This window comes from Thunnus albacares, chromosome 9, assembly GCF_914725855.1.
Source record: "Thunnus albacares chromosome 9, fThuAlb1.1, whole genome shotgun sequence".
Classification (NCBI taxonomy): Eukaryota; Metazoa; Chordata; class Actinopteri; order Scombriformes; family Scombridae; genus Thunnus; species Thunnus albacares.
The window spans coordinates 26,333,640-26,357,764 of record NC_058114.1 but is presented as its reverse complement, the minus strand read 5'-3'; the positions used below and the strand labels follow the sequence as shown (position 1 = coordinate 26,357,764).

Below are 24,125 nucleotides of genomic sequence, written 5' to 3'. Positions count from 1 at the left end.
ATTCAACCTCCACTGTTACATAATACATCATTTAATTATTTATTGCACATCACATTTAATTTTTGCTCTTTTGCAATTCTTCATATATTTCATACGCTTCATTTCTTTGTCCATAGCACAGTCCATATTTCCTTTGTACAGTCGATATGTCAATGTATCCCATTTCAAAACTATTATTATTCCATTCTGTAAACAGATTTTAAAATTTCAAATGTTCATTCAATTTTATTACTACTTTGTTTATTTCATTATTATTATTACTTTTTATTATTCTGTGTTGCATTTGTGGGGGCAAAAACACATTCTTTGCTTGCATACTTGGCTAATGAACAGATTCTGATAACAATGAACATCAATGACAGAAACCAGGAGTAAACACGAGAACAAAGAAAACAGAGGGAAAAAGGACAAAATTGAGAACTTTGGGAGTCTGGGGCTCTGGATTTTTGCCTGTTGGTAAATCTGTTGTCCTGTTGGACACATCAGCTGAACCTGAACACGTCTCAGAAATGAAAAAAGCAACATTTTTTGGAGTAACATTACAGGCCCAAAAATATACACACAATGTCACGGTTTGGATTAAAATGATCACTTGAAACGTGGTGTGGGTTTAAATTTCTTACAAATCTCGCAAGAGTTTCGCAAATTTTTGCAAATCTAGGGTTACGACCAGCGACTGTATTTAAATACAGTCAACTTTGTTATAATTTATGTACAGTTTCTTTAAATTCCGTCAGTGGTTACCACCGGATGGTGGATAGCGGATGTTGACACTGACGCTGTCACATGACAGCTCCGCCTCCCCGAACCAGGAAGTGAGAGGGCGGTGCTTCTCAAAGGCTTGGTGGACTCAATAAAAACAAGGTATTCGCTCCTTATGATTTGTACCTCTGTTAAAATATAGATAGAGTAGATTTTGATTTAAAAAAAACATAGCGCTTAAGTTGGTTATCTTGCAGTAATAGATCCGTGGTTCCGTGTAAACTAACGTTATTGAGTCAGCAGGAGATAACGTTAGCTGTCTGAAGCTAGCAGCTATCAGAGAGGACGTCAGTGAGCTGTTGTGATGAAGACATTTCTTTTACGAAGGGCCTCTTGCCATTTAAGTGCTGCAGCAGCCGACACCATTAGCTGACTTTATAAACGTGTTTTAAATACTTTCTTTGGTCATTCTGCTGTAAAGTGAAAGTCAGCAGCCTCTGATATCCTGTAAGCTAGTTGCCGCTAGAAGAGAGTATTCACAGTCACACAGCTGCTGTTAGATGTGTGAAGAAAGTCTTTGAAAATATCTTCCAACATGTCATGAACTAGTCTCTCCAGAGACTCTTTGCTGAGTGCAATTGATACCAAATATGACAGTAACATCATGTAGATTATTTGTTTAAAATGGCTTTGGTAAATAAGACACAATTTAGGCAAAAAATGTAGTTAATAAATCTTCATAGCCAGTGTTTATCCATGTATAACGGTTTTGTATCCCTCTAATAATAAATATTATTATCTGCTATGTTCTGTATGACAGCATCCCACCATGACAGCCATCAAGCACGCTCTCCAGAGGGACATCTTCACACCCAATGACGAGCGTCTCCTGGGCATCGTTAATGTCTGCAAGGCGGGGAAGAAAAAGAAGAACTGCTTCTTGTGTGCAACGGGTGAGTGGGTAATAACCACCAGAACCGGCTGTAAATGATTTGTTGATAGCATGTAAGTGCTTCAGAAGTAATCTGCTTTCTTATTCCAGTCACCACAGAGAGACCCGTGCAAGTGAAAGTTGTTAAGGTGAAGAAATCTGACAAAGGCGACTTCTACAAACGACAGCAGACCTGGGAGCTCCGAGATCTGACAGAAGTGGATGCCAAAGATGCAAGCAAGGTCAGAGAAGTACTGTGGATAGATGTAGAGCTGACCTAATGTGGATTTGTAAATGTTGATGCATTTCTTTTATCTTTTTCATGTAGCCCCCCTCTATAACTATGTTGTTTCTCCCTCATTCGGTGCTGATACTCTTTATGTTTTACTCTTCTGCCTCAGGAAAATCCAGAATTTGACCTTCACTTTGAGAAGGTATACCGGTGGCTGGCCAGCAGTACAGCAGAAAAAAATTCCTTCATCTCCTGCATTTGGAAGCTGAATCAACGTTACTTGAGGAAGAAGGTGGAGTTTGTGAATGTCAGTTCTCAGCTGCTGGAAGGTGCGGAAACCCTCTTACCTCTTGTCATGATTTGAGTGTATTTGTTTAAAGGCGTGTTGTCTTAAACCAACAGTGTTGACCTTAGTGTGTTTTGGTCTTGTCAATCTAATTGAGCCCAGAAATGAGAATCAGTGCTGGTTTCTTTGATTTATTAATAGCATGTTTTAAAGTATTCAACCTCGTCTGGTATGGCTTTCTGTGTTAAATTCTTCTTTATTCTCACTTTTCTCTCTTTAAACTTTCTCTGGCCAGAACTTCCTAAAGCGGAAGGTTGGTAGGACTTAACTTCCCCCCCCCCCCTCACTCCTCTCCATTGTTATCTCATGACTTCAAACCACCATTCTCATTAGAGACTCTCACCCCCTTAAAGCTGCTGCTGTTTGAATTTGTCACTAAATAAGGATGGGCATGATTCATTTTTGTTTTTCAAATAATCATAACACACATTTAGGTCATGTTTTTACTTCACTCTTCACTCACATTAATTCATAGGATTATTTACTGACATGTGTTCATTTATGTATTCTGTATATAAGTTGACCCAAACTTGTCGCCCATATTTGTTCCTGAGCAAAGTCAAGTACAGTCGTTAGTTCACTTCTTGTACTTTCATTTGTTTTAAAGTGGTCAAGTAGTTATTTAAACACTTGATAAACAGCCAGAACAAATACAGAGAAGTACATTTACCTGATAAAATGTAGACATGATTCCTATATTTATTTTACTCTCGCCACTTCCAAAGGTTGTTTTTGGTGTTATGGCGTTACACAACCTGTAGTTTGAATTGCAAAGGTAAATGAGTAACTGATGGTAAATGTGTGCAATTTTATAATCTAGTCAGGATGTTTTTATGACCTCAATATTCTGAAATAGTTTATGCCCTTGTAAAAAAAAAAAAACATCTCTTAATTCAAATCAGTGAAAAAATGCCCTCCCCTTATCACTGAATGTGTTTATGTCTGTAGTTGTCTGTAGGAATCTTGTTTGAAGATACCAGAATGTGTCTTGAACTGAACTTTGTATTTGTGTTCACATCTTGCACATACCATTTCCGTCTCTTTTCATGGGGGAATAGAATCTGTGCCGAGTGGAGAGAGCCAGAGTGTTGCCGGGGGCGATGAGGACGCTCTCGATGACTATCAGGAGCTGAGCACCCGTGAAGAGCAGGACATCGAGAGCATGATGGAGGTGTGCGAGTACGCCATCTCCAACGCTGAGGCTTTCGCAGAGCAGCTCTCCAAGGAGCTGCAGGTTCTAGATGGGGTGAGTGAAGCAACTGCAACACAAAATTATAAAATATTTTCGTTAGTTTTTAAAGACAATGTTCTGCTACTGTGTGTTTCTTTTTTTTTGTTTTTTAAGCTTGATGCCAACCCTGTCTTAAAACAGCACAACACATATTAATACCGTCTCTATCTTGTCTTACTTTAAGGCCAATATCCAGTCCATCATGGCGTCAGAGAAGCAGGTCAACATCCTGATGCAGCTGCTGGATGAGGCGCTGTCTGAGGTGGACACCATTGAGGGGAAGCTGAGCAGCTATGAGGAGATGCTGCAGAGCGTCAAGGAGCAGATGGACCAGATCTCACAGAGCAACCGGCTCATCCAGATCAGCAACACCAACAACGGCAAACTGCTGGATGAGATCCAGTTCTTAGTGGTCAGGAACACTTTTTAAAATCCTTTCTATTTTCACTGAATTAAGTACCATTACATAAGGACTCAAAGAAAAAAGAATTTTCCATCTTCACTTTTAAAAATAACATTTAAATGCAGATTAGCTTTTAAACCTGGGGTTGAGTTTAGCAAACGTGCCTTTGAAATCTGCTGTCCTCCTCCCAGAATCCAACAGAAGAAGAATACTAATTTTAGTGCTTCATTTTTGACTTTGCTCGATGATTGTGTCTTTTTCCATGTAGAACTACATGGATTTGTCAAAGGGACACATCAGAGCCTTGCAGGAGGGAGACCTGACCTCCCCTAAAGGTATTGAGGCCTGCATCAACGCTTCTGAAGCTCTTCTGCAGTGCATGAACGTGGCCCTCCGACCAGGTTGGTTCACACACACGCAGTCAAATCAGTTGGTTGTCTTAGTGTGGTAATGAGAAAATTCAAGAAATAGCGAAATAACCCCGGTGTGTATATAAGTAGATATATAAGATACAAATGCTGCTTGATGATTTTCTCCAGCCTATAAGTGCCTACATGATGTGATTTCCTTCCGTAGGCCATGATAAGCTGGCGGCTGTGAAACAGCAGCAGCACCTATTCACTGAGCTGAGAGATACGTTCGCTCGCCGCCTCACCAATCACCTCAACAATGTGTTTGTTCACCAGGTAACAGGCTCACTATTATTACACAAGACATAGTTTGAAAGTCGCAGTAGTCTACCGTCTAAGTGGCAGTTTCAGGTGGTAGATTATTCAAGAATATCTTTTTAGGTTGGATTTTGTTGACTTTCTGTTGTTGTCTTTCGGTCTTTTTTTGATTATAAAATGTATAGAAATAAAATCTGACACAAAGATAACTGGTCAGTAGTGCAATAAATGTCATAAAAGTAATTAATCTGCAATCTTTTAATGCTTTAGCTGTACTTTAGCTGAATTGAATCGACAACAGACATGATATTTATAAAACTTTATGGTTCAATTATGTTGTAGTTGTTAGCTTGTGCTAGTTAGAGGCTACAAAAAAAGTTTGACTGTGTGGGTCCTTAGATGAAGATGTTTTTCTTAATTTCTGGCACATATATATAACTGAATTTTACATAACTAACAGTCTGGAAAGGACAGGGATCAGGAAGGATTTAAGAGTCAGACCTCGTTTTGTCCCTGCACTTTGGCATTGTGAGCCTGCTGCACCATAGAAAGCTGCAGCCTCTCCTGTTCTTTTCCAGGCTCTCTCTCTCTCTCTCTCTCTCTTTCTCTTTCCCTCCCCCTTCACGGACTTCCTGTTTACCTCCTGGGCTTCCTTGTGTCGTTTCCTTCCAGTTGTGTCCCCTCTGTTCTTGACTCTCTGTGTTGCTCACTTTGAATCATCCCACTCTGCTCTCTGTCTCTGTGTCAGTTCAACCACTTCAGTCACTTCAAAATGACCATCCCTCAGTTCTATAGGTCCTCCTGTCTGTCACTTCCAGTGAGTACCCTCACAGCAACCCCCACACGTGCCCCCTCTTTGCTAATGTTTGACCTCTCATGACTCACCCCCAACATACATGTCATCACCTCAGACAACCCAGGCCTTCCACCACAGCACATTATTTATTGCATGGGATATGTTTCTAACTACTTAACGTCTGTCATCTGATCTCAAAGCTGAAGAGGCTCCTTCCATCTTTCTCCTCCTTCGCCAACTGTCTGCACTCAGCTACGGGCTTTTTATGTTTGGGTGCTAACATGGCTTTGTTGCTAATGGTCTCATATCATGAAATCCTGTGCCTGTCTATCCTGCGTGCATGTGTCTTGTAGCACACCCAGTAGAGACTGAACAAGCTAACACAGAGGGGAAGTGAGGAGAACATCGGTATGCCAGTAAGAGTTCAGCTTTTCAGTAAGCTTGTCTGTAAGCGGAGCTGAAGAAGCGTTGGAATTTGGAGTTACAGATATCTCTGAGTGTTTACCTTGGACACATGCGGTTTCATGATAATTTGAGGTAATGTGGTCATCCTATCCACAAGCGTTTGTGATAGGAAGCAAGGTAAATTTTCCTCGTGTGTGGTGTGTTTACAAAAAGACGGAATGGGGATTTATATTAGGCTTATCTATACAGTTTTAAAATATATTAACATACATATTTATATATATTTCTAATTGTCTCCTCTCACTCTGTCATTCAGGGCCATGACCAGAGCTCCACCTTGTCCCAGCACACAGCTGAGCTGACCTTGCCCAAACACAGCCCCCTCCACAGGGACCTACTGCGCTACGCCAAGCTGATGGAGTGGCTGAAGAACACCCACAGGGAGAAGTACGAGGGCCTCTCAAGGGTCAGTGTCACTGATTTAGGTTTCTTTAAAAAAGAGCCTTAGAAAGTACTTAAAAGTCTTGAATTTCATCCACAAAGGTCTTCAATGTTTTCTCTAGTTTGCCAAAGAGAGTAATGTTAGTTATAAAATGTTTCTGTGTGATTTTAGCAAAACCTGGTTAGAAAATCCTCACTTCTGTTGTTCTAGACCTAGAAACATAAATACTTATCGCTCTTTTTCAGACCTATGTTGACTATATGAGCAGACTGTATGAACGAGAAATCAAAGACTTCTTTGAGGTAGCCAAGATAAAGATGGCGGGCACAACCAAGGAGGCGAAGGGCAAGTTTGGTAAGAGCAATGGTTCACAGATATGGAGCATGTTTGTCTTCTGCCTATCATGTTTGATCGGGAGTTTTAGTAACATTTGCTTTTGTCTTTGGTTTCCTTTTTTGTAATGTGTAGTTCACTCAGATGTTTGTAGTTTTTATTAATGTTAATGTTTGCTGAGGCAAATTGAATCTTACTGCATCTCTACTTTATTTTGTCCAATTACTTATACTGCATGATGACAGAGAACCTAAAGTATTCTTCATGTATAAGTACAAGAACAAGGCCTAAATCCTTCACAGCGGTTTCTGCACCTCACTTGTTCCTAAAGAGATTGTCTCCTAATTAATATGTGCTTCCCAAGTGTGAAAGTCCTGCTTCTTGTTTTACCTTGTTATGATGATGTCTCTTCTTCCCCTTTGTATAAGGACTTACATGCTATATTCTCTACTCATTTAAAGTCCCCCTTCACTCAAAAAGGGGGTCTTTAAATATTTAAAATCTGAACAGGACTCTTGGTTGAGCTTCGGTTTTGTCAGAATTATAGAACTCTGCTTTCTGCATCCTGTATTAGCTTTTCCTTCAGAAAACAAAACAAAAAAAGAATTTGTTTTCCAAAGGTCTGTCCGAGCTACAAGCACACCTGAGCCCACTGCAGTGCACGTCAGCATATGTAACTTTGTACATCTAACATCTAGCCTCACCGCTGCCATGCTGCATGTTTTAAGCCTAACCTGTCTCTGTCTTTGATGCCTGCCTTTCTAACTGGCTGCAGCCACACTTCCGCGGAAAGAGAGTGCACTCAAACAGGAAACCGAAAGTAAGTATGACGTGTGGATGGAGCAATTCCACAATCAATTACCCACTCTGCTTCTTACCACTGTGCCTTACATAACTGCACTAGAAACAATCCTGTGCTCCAAAGCCCTTCGCTACCCGAAACATAACCAATTTAAGCTCTGCAAATCTCTTACCCTTAAATGTATCTGGTTGGTTTGTGCTAAATCAACAGCATAAGTATCCAATTAATTTCCGATGAGTTGACTACTTAATTTTTTGAACGCTGTCATAATTGACTTATATAAGCCTGTGGGTTGAATGACGTTCTACAGATTTATGCTAATTCTCACTAAACTCATTGAATAACGCTGCATTTGTTGTGCTTAGGCCTTCATGGCAGCTCTGGGAAGCTAACAGGCTCTACCTCAAGCCTGAACAAGCTTACAGTGCAGGGCTCCAACAGCCGGCGTTCCCAGTCCTCCTCACTGCTGGACATGGGCAACATGTCAGCCTCCGACCTAGACGTGGCTGATAGGACCAAGTTTGACAAGGTGACACTGCCAGAGATGCACAGATTTAATCACACCATCAGATGTGGTGTGGAAATAAAGTTGTTACTCTTTATGGAGAGATTAAATCAACACTGTTTATTTTTTCAGATATTCGAGCAGGTTCTCAGTGAGCTGGAGCCTCTGTGTCTTGCAGAACAAGACTTCATCAGCAAGTTCTTTAAGCTGCAGCAGCACCCAACAGTTACACCCCCTCTGGCTCAGGTGAATCTCTGTTCACAAACTAGAAATAGCTGCTACAGCAGGACCATACAGCATGTCACCTACTGATGTGTAGTCTTTTGTAGCATAGGAAATTGTCGAGGAACTAATCCAAAAGAATAATGTGACTTCACTTTGCCTCACTTTGCTGCAGTCATATGTGATGGCTCCTGAAATTGGAACATTTTTCTCTTCTGAAATAATATAATAATAAAGCAATAACAGACGCTGGCATGTGTTCACTTACAAGTCAGATTTGTCATGTTTTATGTTTGTTGTCCAATCAGCCAGAAACAGAGGAATTAGATGGCAGCATGCCATCGAGAATGCCTCCCCAGGCAGAACACAGACACTCCCTGTCATCAGAGTGAGTAGTTGCACATCTTTATCTAACGGTTCTGCTGCGAATATCACCCATCCTCCCGGCCAGAAGCATTTTTCTTTTTTTTTTTTCTCCTTTTTCTCCCTTTTTCCACAACTTTCTGTCTTGTTCCCCTCTTCTCTCGCCTAAAGGAAAGACATGGTGCGGTTGATGATGAACAAAATCTTCCAGAGCATCGAGACGGAGCTCAACAGCCTCATTGCTTTGGGTGACAAGATTGACAGCTTCAACTCTCTCTACATGCTGGTGAAGATGAGTCACCATGTTTGGACAGCTGAGAACGTTGACCCGGCCTCTTACCTCAGCACTACTTTAGGAAATGTGCTGGTCACTGTGAAGAGGAACTTTGACAAATGCATCGTGAGTAGAGTCCACATTATGGATGAGGACAATTCTAGTCTTCTGGCTTTTTTTTTTCTGTTTTTTGTGCCTAAAATTAAGATTCGCATGTTCCAGTTGGATGTGCTTTCACATATTTTGTGATGAATTAATAATATCTGTCTTTTTTTTTTTTTTTCTCACAGTCTGGCCAGATCAGACAGATGGAGGAAGTGAAGATTTCTAAGAAAAGCAAAGTTGGTATCCTGCCCTTTGTTACTGGGTTCGAGGAGTTTGCTGAACTGGCTGAAACAATCTTCCGTAACGCAGAGCGCCGAGGTGACCTGGATAAAGCTTATGTCAAACTCATCAGGGCTGTCTTCATGAACGGTGAGACACAACATGGCAGCCAAAATCAACCTCTGATTGGATGTAGATCAAGTGTTATTTATGTGATGCCCAGAAACAAAGTTCTGAATGTTGATTGTCTTTCCAGTGGAGAAAGTAGCTAATGAAAGCCAGAAGACGCCACGGGACGTTGTGATGATGGAGAATTTCCACCACATCTTTTCCACACTGTCACGTCTAAAGATCTCCTGCCTCGACGCAGAGAGGCGAGAGGCCAAGCACAAATACACAGACCATCTGCAGTCCTATGTAATCAACTCTCTGGGCCAGCCTCTAGAAAAACTCAATGTAAGACTCAGTCATTTGCAGTTATCACCAAATTAAGTCATTTTATTCGACATGGAAGACCATTTAATGAGACCAGAGTTGTATTTGTTTCTCCCTGGCAGCATTTCTTTGAGGGAGTTGAGGCCCGTGTAGCCCAGGGTGTTCGTGAGGAGGAGGTGAGCTACCAGCTGGCCTTCAACAAACAAGAACTGCGCAAAGTTATCAAAGAGTACCCTGGCAAAGAGGTGAAAAAGGGACTTGACAACCTTTACAAAAAAGTGGACAAACATCTGTGTGAAGAGGAGAGTCTGCTACAGGTGAGACTGGGTTGGTTTGAAACTGCTTAGCTGGTCAGTGGTGACACATTTCCTCCTCTTTTTTGTAAATGTTTGCACTTTCTGATTTACTCCACCAGGTGGTGTGGCACTCCATGCAAGACGAGTTCATCCGTCAGTACAAGCACTTTGAAGATTTGATCGGCAGATGCTATCCTGGATCTGGAATCACCATGGAGTTTACCATTCAAGATATGTTGGAGTACTTCTCCAGCATTGCTCAGTCTCATTAGTCTTGCTGCTACACACTGTTAAACAGTGATTCACTACTTCCTCTCACTGGCTGAACATACTGTAGCTACTCACAAACTACTCTGTATTGCTTTTTGGACAAAGAAACAATTCATCTCTCTGTCTTTCTCTGTGTATGAGTGTGTGTGTGAATATTTTAATGAAAGGGATCTGTGCAGAGGACAGTGATGTATTTTGTGTGTGCCTGTTTCTTTGAGATGCAATACTCTGCTCTACATAGTTAATTGTTTATGTTATATTTTCGTCATTTCTTTATGCCACATGTATATAATAAATTTGCAGTTGCCAACCCATCTAGATCTGTGTTGCATTATGCGTATTTATTTTACTGTTGAGCTCATAGATATGTTTTTATGATTGAGCTCACCTCTGTGGCAGCCCCGCCCCTCCGCCTTCTGCGCGGACAACGCCGGTTCATGAAACAAGCCGCCGCAGATGCTCCACACTTCCATGGCGACGAATCCAAGCCGGAGACCGTCGGCGCTCTTTTCAAACCACTTTACCGCGGAAACATGTTAATTCAAGGGCTGTTGATTATCTAACTTAATCCTGAAGCAACGTGACCTGCTATAATGGGTTCAGTGCGATCAACTGCTCCAAAAAAGACATTTATATCGGTGATGTAGAGCTAACTATACTGGCGTTACGTTGGCGTTAGTCGAGTTAGCTGTCAGCAAAGCAGTGTCTCCCCGAAAAGAGGTAAGTTGAGACAAACCTGAGATTAAAGTAATGTTAACGCTAGTTAACTGACTAACTAACTGTAACTTACTTAACAGTAGTCAAACGCTGCTTACTAGCCGGCTAATGCTACTTGTTGTTACTTACAAGCAGTCAGCCTGATAGCTAACTAACGTCAGACACAATGAAGTTAGCAGCTTAACGTTAGCCGGCTAACATCACATAACTGACTAGTTAACTGTAACTTCACATTCCTGTCTTAACGCAGCGTTTAGTTTGAACCATGAAAGTCAACGTTTGTTTCACATTATTACAGATATCTCACTAACGTTGCTGATGTTGCTGTGGTAACTTCAGCGCCACATCACCATGAACAGCAGCGCAGAGAGGAAATTCGTCAATTTGAGGAAGCGTCTGGATCAGCTGGGCTACCGACAGCCACTGGGGATAGAGTCACTGCCACTAGTGGAGAAACTGTTCAGGTGAAACCTTTATCCCTTGTGCACCTGTTGCCCTTATTCCCTTAAAGTCTGTCATCATCACAGTTGATCAGATGTAATACTGACATATCATCCTCTGTGTTACAGTGATCTGGTCCACACAACTGAAAGCCTGCGCAATGCCAAACTGTCAGCAGGGAAGATTGAGAAAGAAAGTCAAAACTTTGATGCCCTCTTGGAGCCATACAGGACAGAGAATGCCCGGCTGGTCAGGGAGAACAACGATCTGCACCTTGAGCTTCTGAAGCTGAAGGAGGACAAGGACCGTGTCACCAGAGGTACACTGTGATCATCATCATCCAGGTAGTCTTTCCCCACATCCATGATTCACATTTGATAACCCCACACAATCCTATCTGGTTTCAGAGCTCAAGACCTACATCAGAAAACTGGACCATGAGTCATCTGACCTGAAGTTTTTAAACAATCAGTATGTGCACAAGGTTCGTTGCCTGGAGAAGGATAGCAAAGCTAAAGCTGAGCGCATCCAACAGCTGCAGGAGAAGAACATGCAGGCTGTGGTGCAGACACCAGGTAATGCCAGGGGTCTAAGCTCTTTAACAGCACAATGAAAGTTCATTTTGTTTTAAAATGTTGTCGCTAGAGAAATACAGATCAGTTCTTCTTTAGCGTTTAAAGAGCAATTAAAAGTCAAATCTCAATCTCTTCCTTACCTCTCAAACACTTTCACAGGAGGAAAAAAGCGCAGTATTCCTTTCAGACGTCAGAGAATGCAGATTGATGATCTCATACCTCCTTCCTCTACATCGGCTTATCCTGTGTCCCAGCCTGATGATCCTTATATTGCTGACCTACTGCAGCTGGCAGACGGAAGGTTTGGTTCCTATGTGACAGCTCGACTGTATTATTGATTGAAGTGGTAGTTGCTTGGTGAATGTGTTGATTGTAGATGCTTACATTTGCATTATGTGTTCAGCGACAGTGTTTGACTCACTGTCCCACTGTCATTTTAATTTATAGGATTCTTGAGCTACAGGAAGATATCATAAAAGTGAATTTAGACCTGGAAAATTCTCAAGAATGTATAAAACACTTAAATACTCAGGTAAGTAAGTTTAGTAGAAAATTTAGACTTTAAATCTTGTGATAGAGGTGATGAAATCTTACTTGAATTGTTTTTTAAACGTTTCTTTTAGGTGGAGAAGAGGGACAAAGAGATTGAGCGTCTGAATCGTGTACTTCAAGGAGGACGACCTCATAATGTCATTTCCCTCGAGGCTCAGAACGTCAGCAACGAGAAACTGATCGCTCATCTTAACCTTCAGGCAAGCATATCATGATGTATGAATATATATGTGGTGTATTAAATATCAGATGCTGTGAGATTCTTTAACAGAGAGGTGAACTTGGTCTGTGTGGTTGTTACCCACCTTCCTGTCTATTAAGTGTTAACTGTTGCTTCGTGTTACACAGATTGAGTACCTGCAGGAGACCAACAGGACTCTGGAGCAGAAGGTAGAGGGACTGCAGCAGAAGAAGAAGGATGCCTCCACCGAAGTGGCCAATCTGTCTTTAAAGAACCTGGAACTGTGTGAAGAGCTGACGCACATAGATGACCTTGCGAAGCAGCTGGAGATGGACAAGGAGCGGGTGCTGGAAACAGCTGACATGGAACTGCAAGAAACTAAAGTGAGAATATGTGAAGGCAGGGAGAATATCATGATATGAAAATTGGAGCAACAGAAACAAACCTCAAAAGTGAAATCTGTTCTCTCAACAGAACGAAATTGAAAGGCAGCAGAAAATCATTGAAGACCTGGAGGATGTTATTACAACAATAAGAAGAGTATGTACTGTATATACTATATATTCTTTCCCAAAAATCTTCCTACTTTATAATGTTACACTGGATTAAGCTAATCTGTTGAAAAATATTGAAAAGTCAGCAGTGACAAGACGTTTTCTTCTCTGTAACTCATATCATAAATACAGTTAAATGTTTAGATATGTAAAATACCAACGAAATATTTTTGCCAAACTATGTGTGTTTAAGTTGCTCTGAAAGATGAGATCAGTCAAATCAGTGATGTAGAGCAGTCACAGCTGTCACCTTCCTCTTGTCTCTTTTTTCCTGCTAAACAATAATGAATGATATTAATCCAACCGAGTTGCCAGAAGCTTTCACAGTTGACGTTTTACTTCAGGAAAAGTTTGAGTATTTCATTCTAACTCTTGTGATTTGGTCATTTAGGAGCAGTCTGAAAGTGACTTTGAAAAAGACCGTCTTAGAGACCAGCTGGTGGAGCTCAAAGAGCAGAATGAGAAAATGGAGGGACTGGTGAATTTCCTAGAAGAAGAGAAAATCAGGCTGCAGGACAAAATGGAGAAAATGATGGCAGCTGGTAAGCAGCAGTTTGTTATACCTGAACTGATGAAACCAAAGATTCACCAAATATTCTTAATGTGTCACTGATCAATAAGGTGCTATTTCCTAGACAAAACCTTGGTGCTGGAGTTGGAGACCATGCGGGCTAAACATGGTGTTTGTGGAAGGGAACGCTCACCATCGCGTCTGGATGCATTCGTCAAGAGTCTGGAGGAGGAGAGGGATTACTATCGCCAGGAGGCTGAACGCTACAGAAGAACCAGAGGGGCTGGCAGCCTGGACTTAAGCCCCAGCCCCAGTCGCAGTCCAGGCAGGGGCAGGAGTCCTGTGTCCAAAGTCATCAGGGTAAAAGACGGTTGATATTTTTTAATAGCGTCACAGGTCATTTGTCATAAAACTAATGCAAAAAGTTTATAACGGCCTCAAATTTTCAGGGAGGTGTTGCAGAGTCAGAACTGGTTCGTTTAGTGAAGGAAAGAGATGAGCTGAAGGCTGCTCTGTTGGACTTTGAGCAGCACATGGAGGACATCCAGAACAAAGTGAAAGCCCTCAGTGCTGAGAAAGACCAGTTCAAAGCCCTCTTTACACAGGTGAGTTTTAGGAACAAGTAGTACTTGCCATGCACTTGAAATGATTTATATTACACTTGTAAAGACCAAATGCTCTTGTTCATTAAGGCGCAAGAGGACTTAAAGCTTTGCCCTAGCACAGATATGTCAGCTGACATCTTGGAACTGAAAGAGGAGATCAAACGGGCAGAAATCCAAATCCAGCAGATGACTATTGAAAGAGACACACTGATGGAGAGATTAAAGGTTCGTCCCAGAGTAACACCTGTCATGGTACAAGAGTCCAGTGCATCGTCATGGTCCCTCACAGAAATGAATGAATTTGTTAACTTTTAAACTGCTCAGAGACAAGTTGGCAAATCTTTGACATATTATTTGTATAACTTGGACTGGATTCAAACATTTTGCAGGTTTCTCAGACTTCAGCTCTCACAGACAGACAAGAAGAGGAAAGGAGGATTCTTGACCTGGAGGATGCCGTTAAGAGCGTAAGCCTGATGATTATTTTCATAAATCTGAAGTCTAATGTGCCAATACACAATTATTATGTAATGTTCACTACTGTAATTTTGGTCTTAAATAGTTTTGCTGTTGCTGCATCATTTGTCTTCATACATCGTGTGTTTTTGGGGGTGTAGTTGGAGCGGGAGAAACTGGACCTGCGATCACAGGTGTGTCTGTTGAAGGAGGGCAGGGAGGCAGTGGAGCAGGAGCTGAAGGTTCGGTCTGTTGCGCTGGTTCAGAATGTAGAGGAGACGGCCCAGCAGAGGGCAGAGTCTAATGCTCTGAGGTTTGTGTTTTTAATCAATGATTTGTCATGTACTGTATCACCTTTATCCACATGCACAGCAGGACTTTTCTATAAGAATGGAGCGATGGCATCTTTCTGCTGCAAAAAGGGTTTTACATAAGATACAAAATATGATGGTAACACGCAGTCTAAAATTTGATATAGAGTTTGGTAGAAGTATATCAGTTTCTTCTCACTACTCTTCATAATGGCATTGTGTTTTAATATGTCATCTGTTCTCTCTTTTTTTCACTTACTGCTGCAGTTAGGGGGTTTTCGTTACAGGAGGCTGATGTATTATTCCCTGTGTGTCTCTAGGTTGCTACAGGAGCAGATGGAGCAGTCACTGTCTGACACCCAGCACAGACTGTCTGTGAAGATGAATGAGCTGCTGGCTGCTCATGAGCAGATTGACAAACTGGAGGAGAGAATAGGTGAATATTTGAGAGTTTTAGCAGGTTCAGGATGGACTGCTGCAGTCGGTTGTGTATTGTTTCACTTCAGGTTTTTGGGGGTTTTTTTTATTTCTGTGTTTGGTTGGTTGTTTGCTCAATTTCTCTGATTTGTCTGACAGGGGAACTGAGTCAGCAGGGTTCCAAGCACAAGGAGGAAGTGGCTGTTCTTCAGAAGTCTATCTCTGCCCTGGATAGAGAGAAAGATGCCCTGCAGGATGAGGTGGATGAAAAGACTGAAAAGCTAGTTGTTCTCCAGGAGGAGCTATACAAGAAGGTAGCCATCTCTAACAGTTATTATTGAATGTTCTGATCATTAGTGAACTCATTAGATGTGTTAATGTCAGAGTTAATCTGGACTCTCATCTTGATAACAAGCTTTTATTAATAATTTACTTTAAGAGCTTGATGGGGCACCAATAAAACATATTTTGGCATTTACCCAGGAAAAGACTATTGAAGATGTGAGACTCACAGTCACAAACATGGATAACTCACTAGCGTAAGTATCTTTGTCTCGTTATTTTTTAAAGTCTCACACAAGCAATTCTAAAACTAGAAACCAACCTTTCTTTTTAATATGCTGATATCACCGTTGCCATGTTGTGACGTTAACATGTGATCCTTACAGTCAGCTGCAGGGGGCGTTAAACAGCCGTGAGAGGGAGATAACCAGCCTGAGGAGGCAGCTGGACGCCTCTCAGGAAGAGCTGGCCGGACTCCGGAGAGACAAAGAAATCACAGTCAGAGAGAACAGGAGGCTGCAAGACGACCTGGCCACCATGACCAGAGAGAACCAAGTTAGTAATAAACCTTACAGTCAGTACTAACTGGTCGCTGCGTGTTTTTCTTCTGTCTCATTGACACTTTTTGTCGTTCCTGTTTGCATACAAAAGATATGTAAACTTAAAATGAAGGAAATAATACCAGCTTCTCTTGTGTTTGTCCAGGCTGTACATGTGGAGATGGAAGAGGCTTTGCATGAGAAGGACGAGCTGAAGTTGAGGGTCCACTCTTACATCTCTGAAGTGTCCAGAATAGAGAAACTGATGGCCACAAAGGCAAGAGAAAACTGCGATGTACTCTCTATAGTCAACATTAGATAAATCAGACGTGCCTGGACATCAGATAAGTATCATTTAGTCTCACTTACTCTGCCACCTAACTGTGAGGTGTTGACCCACAGGAGCAGGAGAACAGAGACTTGCTGGAGCGCTTCCGAATGACCCACTCTGAGATGGAGGATCGGGAGCAGAAGCTGCAGCAGGCTGAAGGCCTCAACAACTCAATCCGCCTGGAGCTGCTCTCTTCTGACTCCGAACGCAGGCACCTCCGTGATACTGTCAGCCACCAGGAGAGAGAGATCCAGCAGGTGAGACATACATTCACAACTAGAAAGCTGCTAGAATAAGTATGTCATAAGATTGTTGTGCGAGATGTCAGTCTTTATACCAGTGTTATATAAAAGAACCTTTCACTTGACTCTTTCCCAAGCATATGCAGGCCCTGCAGGCTTATGAGGCCCAAGTTTCATCTCTGGTTCGTGGGATGTCCCGACTAGAGGAGGAGCTACACAAAGCACAGGAGGAGAAGGCCAACCTGCTCTCTGATCTGGCTTCTGTCAGGGAGCTCTGCGTCAAATTGGACTCTGGCAAGGAACTCGCTGCACGCCAGCTCACCTCCAAGAGCATGGACCTAGAGAGGGTAAAGCCTGCTGCTGTTGTTTTGAAGTTTTTTAAACAAACCGTTTCTTATCTTAGCTGTGAACCGGCTTGCGTTCCACTGAGCGTGCACATTGCAGCACCAGCTGCCGTTATATATCTTGGAATATTTGTGCTTCCTGTAAATATATCTGCATGTTGTTTAGGTCACAGGAGAACTGGAAGACGTTCAGTCAGAGGCAGAGCTACTAAAGAAGCAACTGGCCAGTGAGAGGTTGACTGTCCGGAACCTCGAGACGTTACTCTCCACCAATCGCCACAAGGAGTTCCAAACCCACCTGACAGCCAGCGAGAAAGAGTCAGAGCTGAAGGTCCTACGTGACAGGCTCACCCTGGCTGACAGCAAAACGTACGACAAATCCAGTTCAGCTTGCTGGTTCAAACTGTGAATTAAATGTTATTTTTAAAAATTGTTGATTATGATTTGTGTGTCTTCATATATATATATATATATATATATATATATATATATATATATATATATATATATATATATATATATATAAACCCAGTGCGGAGCATGCAAGGGATGTGTCCAACCTCCGTGGCAAAGTGTCACAGCTGCAGACAGAGATGGACGTTCTGAAAAGACAGTTGACCACTGAGCGCTTTGAACGGTGAGCTAAACGACTGTTGGGTCTCTACACTGACGCTTATCTGACAGATTAATTTGTGGATTATTTTCCTGATGAATTAATAGTTTTGAAAGTAAATGTGAGAAAAGTGTAAATTGTCCATTTCAGTTTCCCAGAGTCTCTTTAGATGTCTTGTTTTGTCTGACCAACAGTTCACAACCCAAAGATATTCATCCTCACAATGACACTGCAGCCAGAGAACAGTTGGATTTTTTTCTTGAAAAATGACTTAAATGATATCAATTAATCAATTCATTGACTAATCATTTGATCTGTATTGATGCTGAATTTTCAATCTTTCTCCAAAAGAGAGATATTTTTCAGGTGCAACCAACATGTAATACAAAGTAGATTTAATATATTTAACCTCTGATCATAAAGGTTTAAGAAAACCAACAAATATTCACACTGGTGAAGCTGAACTAGTGATTTCTGTCTTTTTTGTTTTATAAAGGATAACAAGTGTTGTCTTAAGTATTACTACTACAGTAATTCTATAAGCACTTAAAAGGCTTTAATACATGTTGCAGTTACAATATTGTAACAGCACAGTGGAGGTTAAAAAAGTAGATTTTGACCTTGTCTCATTATCGCTCTGATCACAGTGAAAGGGCAGTTCAGGAGATGCGCAGACAAGGTTTGTCATTCTCATCCCTGCGGAGCTCGTCACCCCTCAGTGTCTCTCACAGTCCTCATCACATCTCCCCTGAACGCTCCATCCTCCGATCTCTTGACCGCTCCACTGACAAGTCAGCAGACAAGTAAGGCTTGTGGACATGAAATTGTTAAAGCTATTTTTAATGCTCATTGTTTTTGATTTATTTATCTATTTTTTTGAGCTTTGATCATTTTTAACAATTCCTCCTTGCTTCACCACAAATTTAAAATCTCTCTCTTTACAGAAGTGTGAGCTTCAAGGATTAACGACAAATGAAGGCGCTGATGAGTGAGTCGGAAACCACTAGAAGCTTGACGTCTTGAGTCTGGATATGGATTCAGAACGCCTGCGTAAGCTTCGGTATTAATGCTTAGAAGTCCCTGCCTATAGCATTCCCCAGTGCCACTTTATTTTCCCGTCCTGAGGCACTGAGCATGAAATCATGCCTGGTTCTTAACTAAAGCTGTTGATATTTAACTGAATGCAAAGTGTCCTCTCTGTACATTATACAGTCATTGATAAGATTAGGATTCAGCTTCGAGAATGAGTTGGTGTTTTCTGAAATGAATTTGGTCCTCAGCAACTATAACCTCATACATGTAGCAAGAGAAGTATTCGTTCAGCACTGTGGTTATGTGTATTATGCTCAATATTCATGTTTTTAAATGATGTTTAAGTTATTAAATTATTTTACAAACAAACAAAATGAAACTGCAGTCATGTACATCATGTTAGTTTACACATCACCTTTATAACTTGTGTTTTATTCAATGGTAAATAGTAGAGGGTTATAGGAAAGATGGGAATAAGAGGCTGTGACATACAAAGAAAACACAAGCTTGATTTAAAACCTCTCGCTGAGTACATGGTGCGTTTAAGCCTGCTAAACCACTGAATGCCCGCTGAAGCGGTTAACCCTTTACCTTCTCTCATATCTGGATGAAGAAATAAGCAAAATACAAAGTTTGATCTTACAACCGTGTTAACATTTCCATCCTTATATACTGAATCGGTTCATTTACAGTAACAGTGCCTAACAGGAACGTATTGAAGTTGGACGACAACATGATTTACATTTCAGTAACATCTTTTTACTTTGCAGCTGATTTCAAGCTTTAGTGGTTTTGCAGTCAGTCTCCATCTCTTCCAACAATCAGCATTTTTGCGATGATGTGAGGACATCTCAAGTAAAAATGTGTAACAGCTATCAAAATACTGTTTGTTCCCCAGGAAGAAAAGTAGTACAAATGATTCTCTATAAAAATAATCTCTAATACTATAAAACATTTAATGCCGGCAGTATTCAGTGGTTGTGTTGGGGAGGGGATAAGTGAAGAGGGAAAAGTCTAAAATATACTTGGGCAGGAGTTCCCTCAGTAGCTTCTGTGGTAAGCTGCATAGATAATAGTGTAAAGTCTCTGAGGTGACCGGCTTGTACCACGTTTGCCTCTCTGGGAAGTGAACGTAAGGAGGTGCCCCGATGTGTTGGAGCACAAACTCTGCGTCACTTTCAAGGTGCTCATAGGAGCCAATAAAGTCATAGGACACAGCACATGGTTGGCATAAGTTGTACACTGGCATCCAGTGCTCATTCATACGCTCCACATCCTCGTCCAGCAAGTAACGGACAAACTCAGCAAACGTCACATCGTCTCCAGTAAGCGATGTGTCCTTGGCGTGGCCCTTTCTGTACCGTTTTATGATCTCCACGCCATACTTCTTCTGGTAGGACTCGATCTCTCCAAACTTGTTCCTGTACGCAGAAAGCAGGCGCTCCATGGGCTCGCGCACAAACATGAACTTAAAGTAGTGCTTGAGGCGGTAGCGGATCTCCTCGGGCTTCAGAGAGGACAGAAACAGCAGGTCGCTACGGTGGTCCATCTTGATGTTGACGTCCACGTTCTCCAGGGCTCCGCTCAGGACCTTCAGAACCCTCTTCCAGTTGGAGCAGGCCACCTTGGGGACGTAGCAGTAGAGGAAGTGGTATTTGTCGTTCACCAGGATGTGCTGCAGCAGCGTCTTCCTCTGCAGGGGGCTCAGGGTCCAAATGCTGTGGGGCATGTTCTTTTGGCTGCACATGGTCCTGATGGTCCGGTTACGGATCTCTTGGAGGATCTGAAAGTGACAAGAAAAGGAGTGTGGGGGGCATTAAAGGGGCTTTCCACTAATTTTATTATTCTTAGTATTGCATCCAGTAGCCCTGATGATGTCATAGTGATGTCATTGGGGTTATCTCAGCATGGGTTTGGAGATTACAAACTTTATAACAGAACACCTGCATAAAAACTGGAAGTGAGGAGTTTGTGGGTTTTTACCGGGCAATGAGTTGCATTGTGGGAAGTGTAGGATCCACTGTTTTTGAGAAGTGATCCATATCGGGGACTAAAGATCTGGATATCTTTGCTTCTGTTTATTGGATTTTGACCATTCTTTGTTTTATCAGTCTTCTGTGAGTTCCAAAACTTTATGAAAGTATAATACTAAATTGCTGGAGTTCCCCTTTTAAAGTGAGCAGAAAGACATAACCAATATACACACTTCATTCAGCCTTGTGCATTTACAATGAGGGGTTGCAGTGGACCACTCAGCTGCCATTTGATCCAACTTTTAAGCCTTTAAAGTGTGTTAATGATCATAAAATGAAGCTGAGTGATGTTCATATATGGGTTTTTAATGAGAACGTGATGACTAATGAGTTTTTACCCAACTCATACATCATTGACTAATGTTTCTCAAGTCTTTACACTAATTATGACAAATCTATTGTGAAATACTGCAAGTCACGAGGGGTGCGTTGCGTACCTGGTACTCCACGTCCGCAGCAGCCGGACTGTGCTTACCAGCCTGGCGGATGAAACCCAGCCGCTTGCCGTCACCCCGGGGTGGAGGCGTCTCCATGCTGTTCAGCATTCCTTTCTCTATCATGAGCAGCAGGCCTCCGGAGGCTACGATGACCAGGAACGTCAGCACCGACGGCAGCACGGCGGAGCTGCGGCGGCCTGAGCCCGAGTTCACCGTGGTCCTGAAGTTTATAACCGAGCCGCTGCGTCCTCCTGCGGCCCTTTTCATGGCGGAGTCCTGCCTGCGAGGAAGCATGCTTTGTCTCCGGCTTGGCTGTTCAACACCTATCAGTTTACCACTACGTGAAGGAAAAAAACCCGCTGGGTACCTACCACGTACCCATAGTTGACTTTAGAAGTCCGCCAGCTTAAAAATAGCGATTCCTGTGTGAACTGTCAAAATAAAACCCTTCTCAGGAACATGTTATAAGTTCTTTCTATCAAAGAAAATGTCCACAGTGAGAAAACTACATCCAATAATAAGCTTGGAGTGTGTTTAACAGAAGTATTTGACCCTCATCAAGATTCCTCTAACTGGACATTTTCAACTGAGGAAGCTAATGTCAAGCTCATTAGAGTAAAGGGGATGTCCGTTTAACATTTTCAAAATAAAATCTTCCTTGATGCAGTCTAAGACAGTGGTTCTCAAAGTGGGGTCCGGGGACCCCCAGGGGTCCTTGAGGGGGTCCCCGACAATAAGGGGACTAATTTATTTTCACTGTAATTTAATTCATAAGTAACACAATGACAGAATGTATGACTATGTTGTAACTCCAAGGAGGAATGTGCAGCTAATTCAGATAGCAATAAAAGATATGTCTTTTTTCATATAGGAAGATTTTGGCCTATGTATGTCAACATCGTGCTTACAACAGAGTCATGCAGGAGGAGGTGCTGTGAACACCCTCGTCCTCCTGAGGGATCCTGGAGTGCCCCGGGCCAGCTGGGAGATGTAGTTTATCTACTGTGTCCTGTGCCTCAGGTTTTCCCCAGGAGGATCCTCGAAGATTTTCACCTTGTCCTAACCTTCCATATTACTGTACAGTACTGTATAGCTTTATGAGCTTTGAGTGCACAGTACTGGTCTCCAGTATTTTAGTTAATTTGTAAGATGTTGGGAATTGTGTATGCCACAGAATGTGGATTGGAGAGCAGTGCCTCCTGCTATTTCAGAGTCTGTAAAGGTACACAAGTGATGTTAGAGAATTTTTAGTCACAATGCAGTCATGTATAGTTCTAATATCCTTCAGACAGGTTGACTCAGTTCCATCCATCCAGTCAATGATGAGCTCACAGATTTTACCACAATACTTTGATTCAAACCTTAATCAGTGCAGTCATGGCACATAATTAACAGTATATCCTATGTTTTTACTGTCTTTAGTAATTACCTGAACCTCTCTATTTGGAGCAGTTGCTCTCTCCTCCCCACATTTTTCCTGGTAGTGACTGAACCACATCCCACTTAGCTCCAAATGACTTTAGTGAGTTACCTGAGATCAGACCTGTAGCTGCCACTGAGGACACCAAGGTCATGTCCTCAGTATTGTTTTGGGGTCTTTTTAAATTTTTGAATATATATATTTCTTAAAATGTTTAATTAGCGTGACGTATTGCTAAAACTACTTAGTTGTATGGTGTGTTGTGAACAAAGGTTGGCATCATCTCACCAGCAAGGCTGAACAGTTTATTACATTATATGACATACATGTATATGTATATATAGTATGGTCCTGTCATTCTATTCACTTCATGGGTGAGGGCGCTGGAACCTACATTCACGCAACACTTACTACAAGATGAGTCATCACTGTTTGAAAACAGGTTGCACTTTCAAAGCACACGTGGCTGTCCTCACCAATATGGTACTGGTAATATAGATGATACGAATCCTCCTAGATAATAATAACAAAGAACAACGGTTATATAGCCTACCTTTAGAAGCAAGATTGGTCAATGACATGAATGATAGACGTGGCTATAGCTGACTGTATTCCGCCTGACCTACACACTCAAAACAATTAACAATGAGTTACACCACATGAACAGAAGAAGTTCCAGATCTGAGCTCACAAACTATTAACCTATATGCTTTCAACACGTGACATGTCCAAACTTGCGCACAGAATCAATTAAGAGTTTCTGCTCTGACATTTTCAGTGGCAAAAATATTCACGGTGTGAAACTGGCTAATACATTATGATAAACTTATACTGCTCAGCAGCAGCTATAAATAAACGGTCAGCCTACTTTGCTTCAGTAACACTTTCTTTATCTTATCTTTATCACACTGTTATCGCCTACTCTAAAAGTGCGGTTGGGTTCAGGGGGTCCTGGCCTTGACAGTCATATATCTTTATTAAGCTGAAGCTTCTCTCGCTGTTCTACTATATTTTATACACTCATTTTTCACTGTCATGCCATGTTTAACTTTTAGATTATGGCTTATTGTTTGGATGAACTTGAGTAGTGAGCGTTAAAACACTTGTCAGGTAATTTAGGGCAAAACCTGAACTGCAGTTGTGCTCCTCTGCTCAATTTGTATGACAGTGAAAGTGATTTCAATGCAATAAGAGACTGGACTGAAAAAGAGTAATTTCAAAATAGTCCAATTTTCATCTATGTGTTGGCACTGACATTATTTTAGTTATTATTGTTACTCTCACAATTCATTAAAATGCATAGATTTACACTATAGTCCTCAGTATTTCTAAAGTCCTGTCTACAGCCCTGAGATAACTGTCTGATTAAGCAAGAAAGATGACATCATCAGAAAAGAGCAGAGCAACCGTCTTAATGTGACTGAACTAAATTAGCTCCAACCTAACCTGATGATTAGGAGGTCCATCTCTACCCAGAAGCCAAGCATAAGACCTACACAATCTTTAACAAACACATAAATATATTAAAGGTGAATGGAAAATGTAGATGTAC

At 41.7% G+C, this 24,125-nt stretch overlaps 3 protein-coding genes across 10 annotated transcripts; 2 read left to right on the top strand and 1 right to left on the bottom strand.

Annotated features, from left to right (window-relative positions):
* Positions 1–761: 761 nt before the first annotated feature.
* On the top strand, positions 762–10,296 carry exoc1 (exocyst complex component 1). Of its 6 annotated transcripts, XM_044360813.1 has the most exons (21): positions 762–864; positions 1,523–1,655; positions 1,745–1,875; positions 2,035–2,194; positions 2,447–2,464; positions 3,270–3,457; positions 3,627–3,854; positions 4,114–4,246; positions 4,422–4,531; positions 5,262–5,330; positions 6,031–6,180; positions 6,402–6,510; positions 7,265–7,309; positions 7,657–7,820; positions 7,929–8,042; positions 8,327–8,406; positions 8,553–8,781; positions 8,946–9,129; positions 9,236–9,435; positions 9,537–9,731; positions 9,830–10,296. In XM_044360813.1, the coding sequence occupies exons 2-21, from the start codon at positions 1,532–1,534 to the stop codon at positions 9,980–9,982; spliced, it is 2,784 nt and encodes a 927-aa protein (XP_044216748.1). In that variant the 5' UTR covers positions 762–864; positions 1,523–1,531; the 3' UTR covers positions 9,983–10,296. The 6 variants fall into 6 exon arrangements, with proteins under 6 accessions (XP_044216748.1, XP_044216749.1, XP_044216751.1 ...); XM_044360814.1 differs by lacking the exon at positions 2,447–2,464; XM_044360816.1 differs by lacking the exon at positions 5,262–5,330.
* Positions 10,297–10,406: 110 nt separating this feature from the next.
* On the top strand, positions 10,407–19,062 carry cep135 (centrosomal protein 135). 3 transcript variants are annotated; one of them, XM_044360812.1, is made up of 26 exons: positions 10,407–10,700; positions 10,996–11,161; positions 11,267–11,457; positions 11,546–11,713; positions 11,873–12,014; positions 12,161–12,245; positions 12,337–12,465; positions 12,614–12,829; positions 12,921–12,986; positions 13,392–13,542; positions 13,636–13,871; positions 13,961–14,116; positions 14,204–14,341; positions 14,506–14,583; positions 14,734–14,885; positions 15,204–15,319; positions 15,460–15,614; positions 15,784–15,839; positions 15,969–16,137; positions 16,288–16,398; positions 16,524–16,709; positions 16,841–17,041; positions 17,205–17,407; positions 17,571–17,675; positions 18,299–18,454; positions 18,596–19,062. In XM_044360812.1, exons 2-26 carry the CDS (start codon positions 11,049–11,051, stop codon positions 18,615–18,617), a joined length of 3,501 nt encoding a protein of 1,166 aa, XP_044216747.1. In that variant the 5' UTR covers positions 10,407–10,700; positions 10,996–11,048; the 3' UTR covers positions 18,618–19,062. The 3 variants fall into 3 exon arrangements, with proteins under 3 accessions (XP_044216747.1, XP_044216746.1, XP_044216745.1); XM_044360811.1 differs by having other exon boundaries at positions 10,408–10,700; positions 11,037–11,161; positions 16,832–17,041; XM_044360810.1 differs by having other exon boundaries at positions 10,408–10,700; positions 16,832–17,041.
* A 20-nt stretch (positions 19,063–19,082) lies between these two features.
* chst14 (carbohydrate (N-acetylgalactosamine 4-0) sulfotransferase 14) lies at positions 19,083–21,820 on the bottom strand. The gene is made up of 2 exons (XM_044360819.1): positions 21,154–21,820; positions 19,083–20,466 (listed from the first exon to the last, which is right to left on the bottom strand). Exons 1-2 carry the CDS (start codon positions 21,445–21,447, stop codon positions 19,639–19,641), a joined length of 1,122 nt encoding a protein of 373 aa, XP_044216754.1. The 5' UTR covers positions 21,448–21,820; the 3' UTR covers positions 19,083–19,638.
* Positions 21,821–24,125: the final 2,305 nt, after the last annotated feature.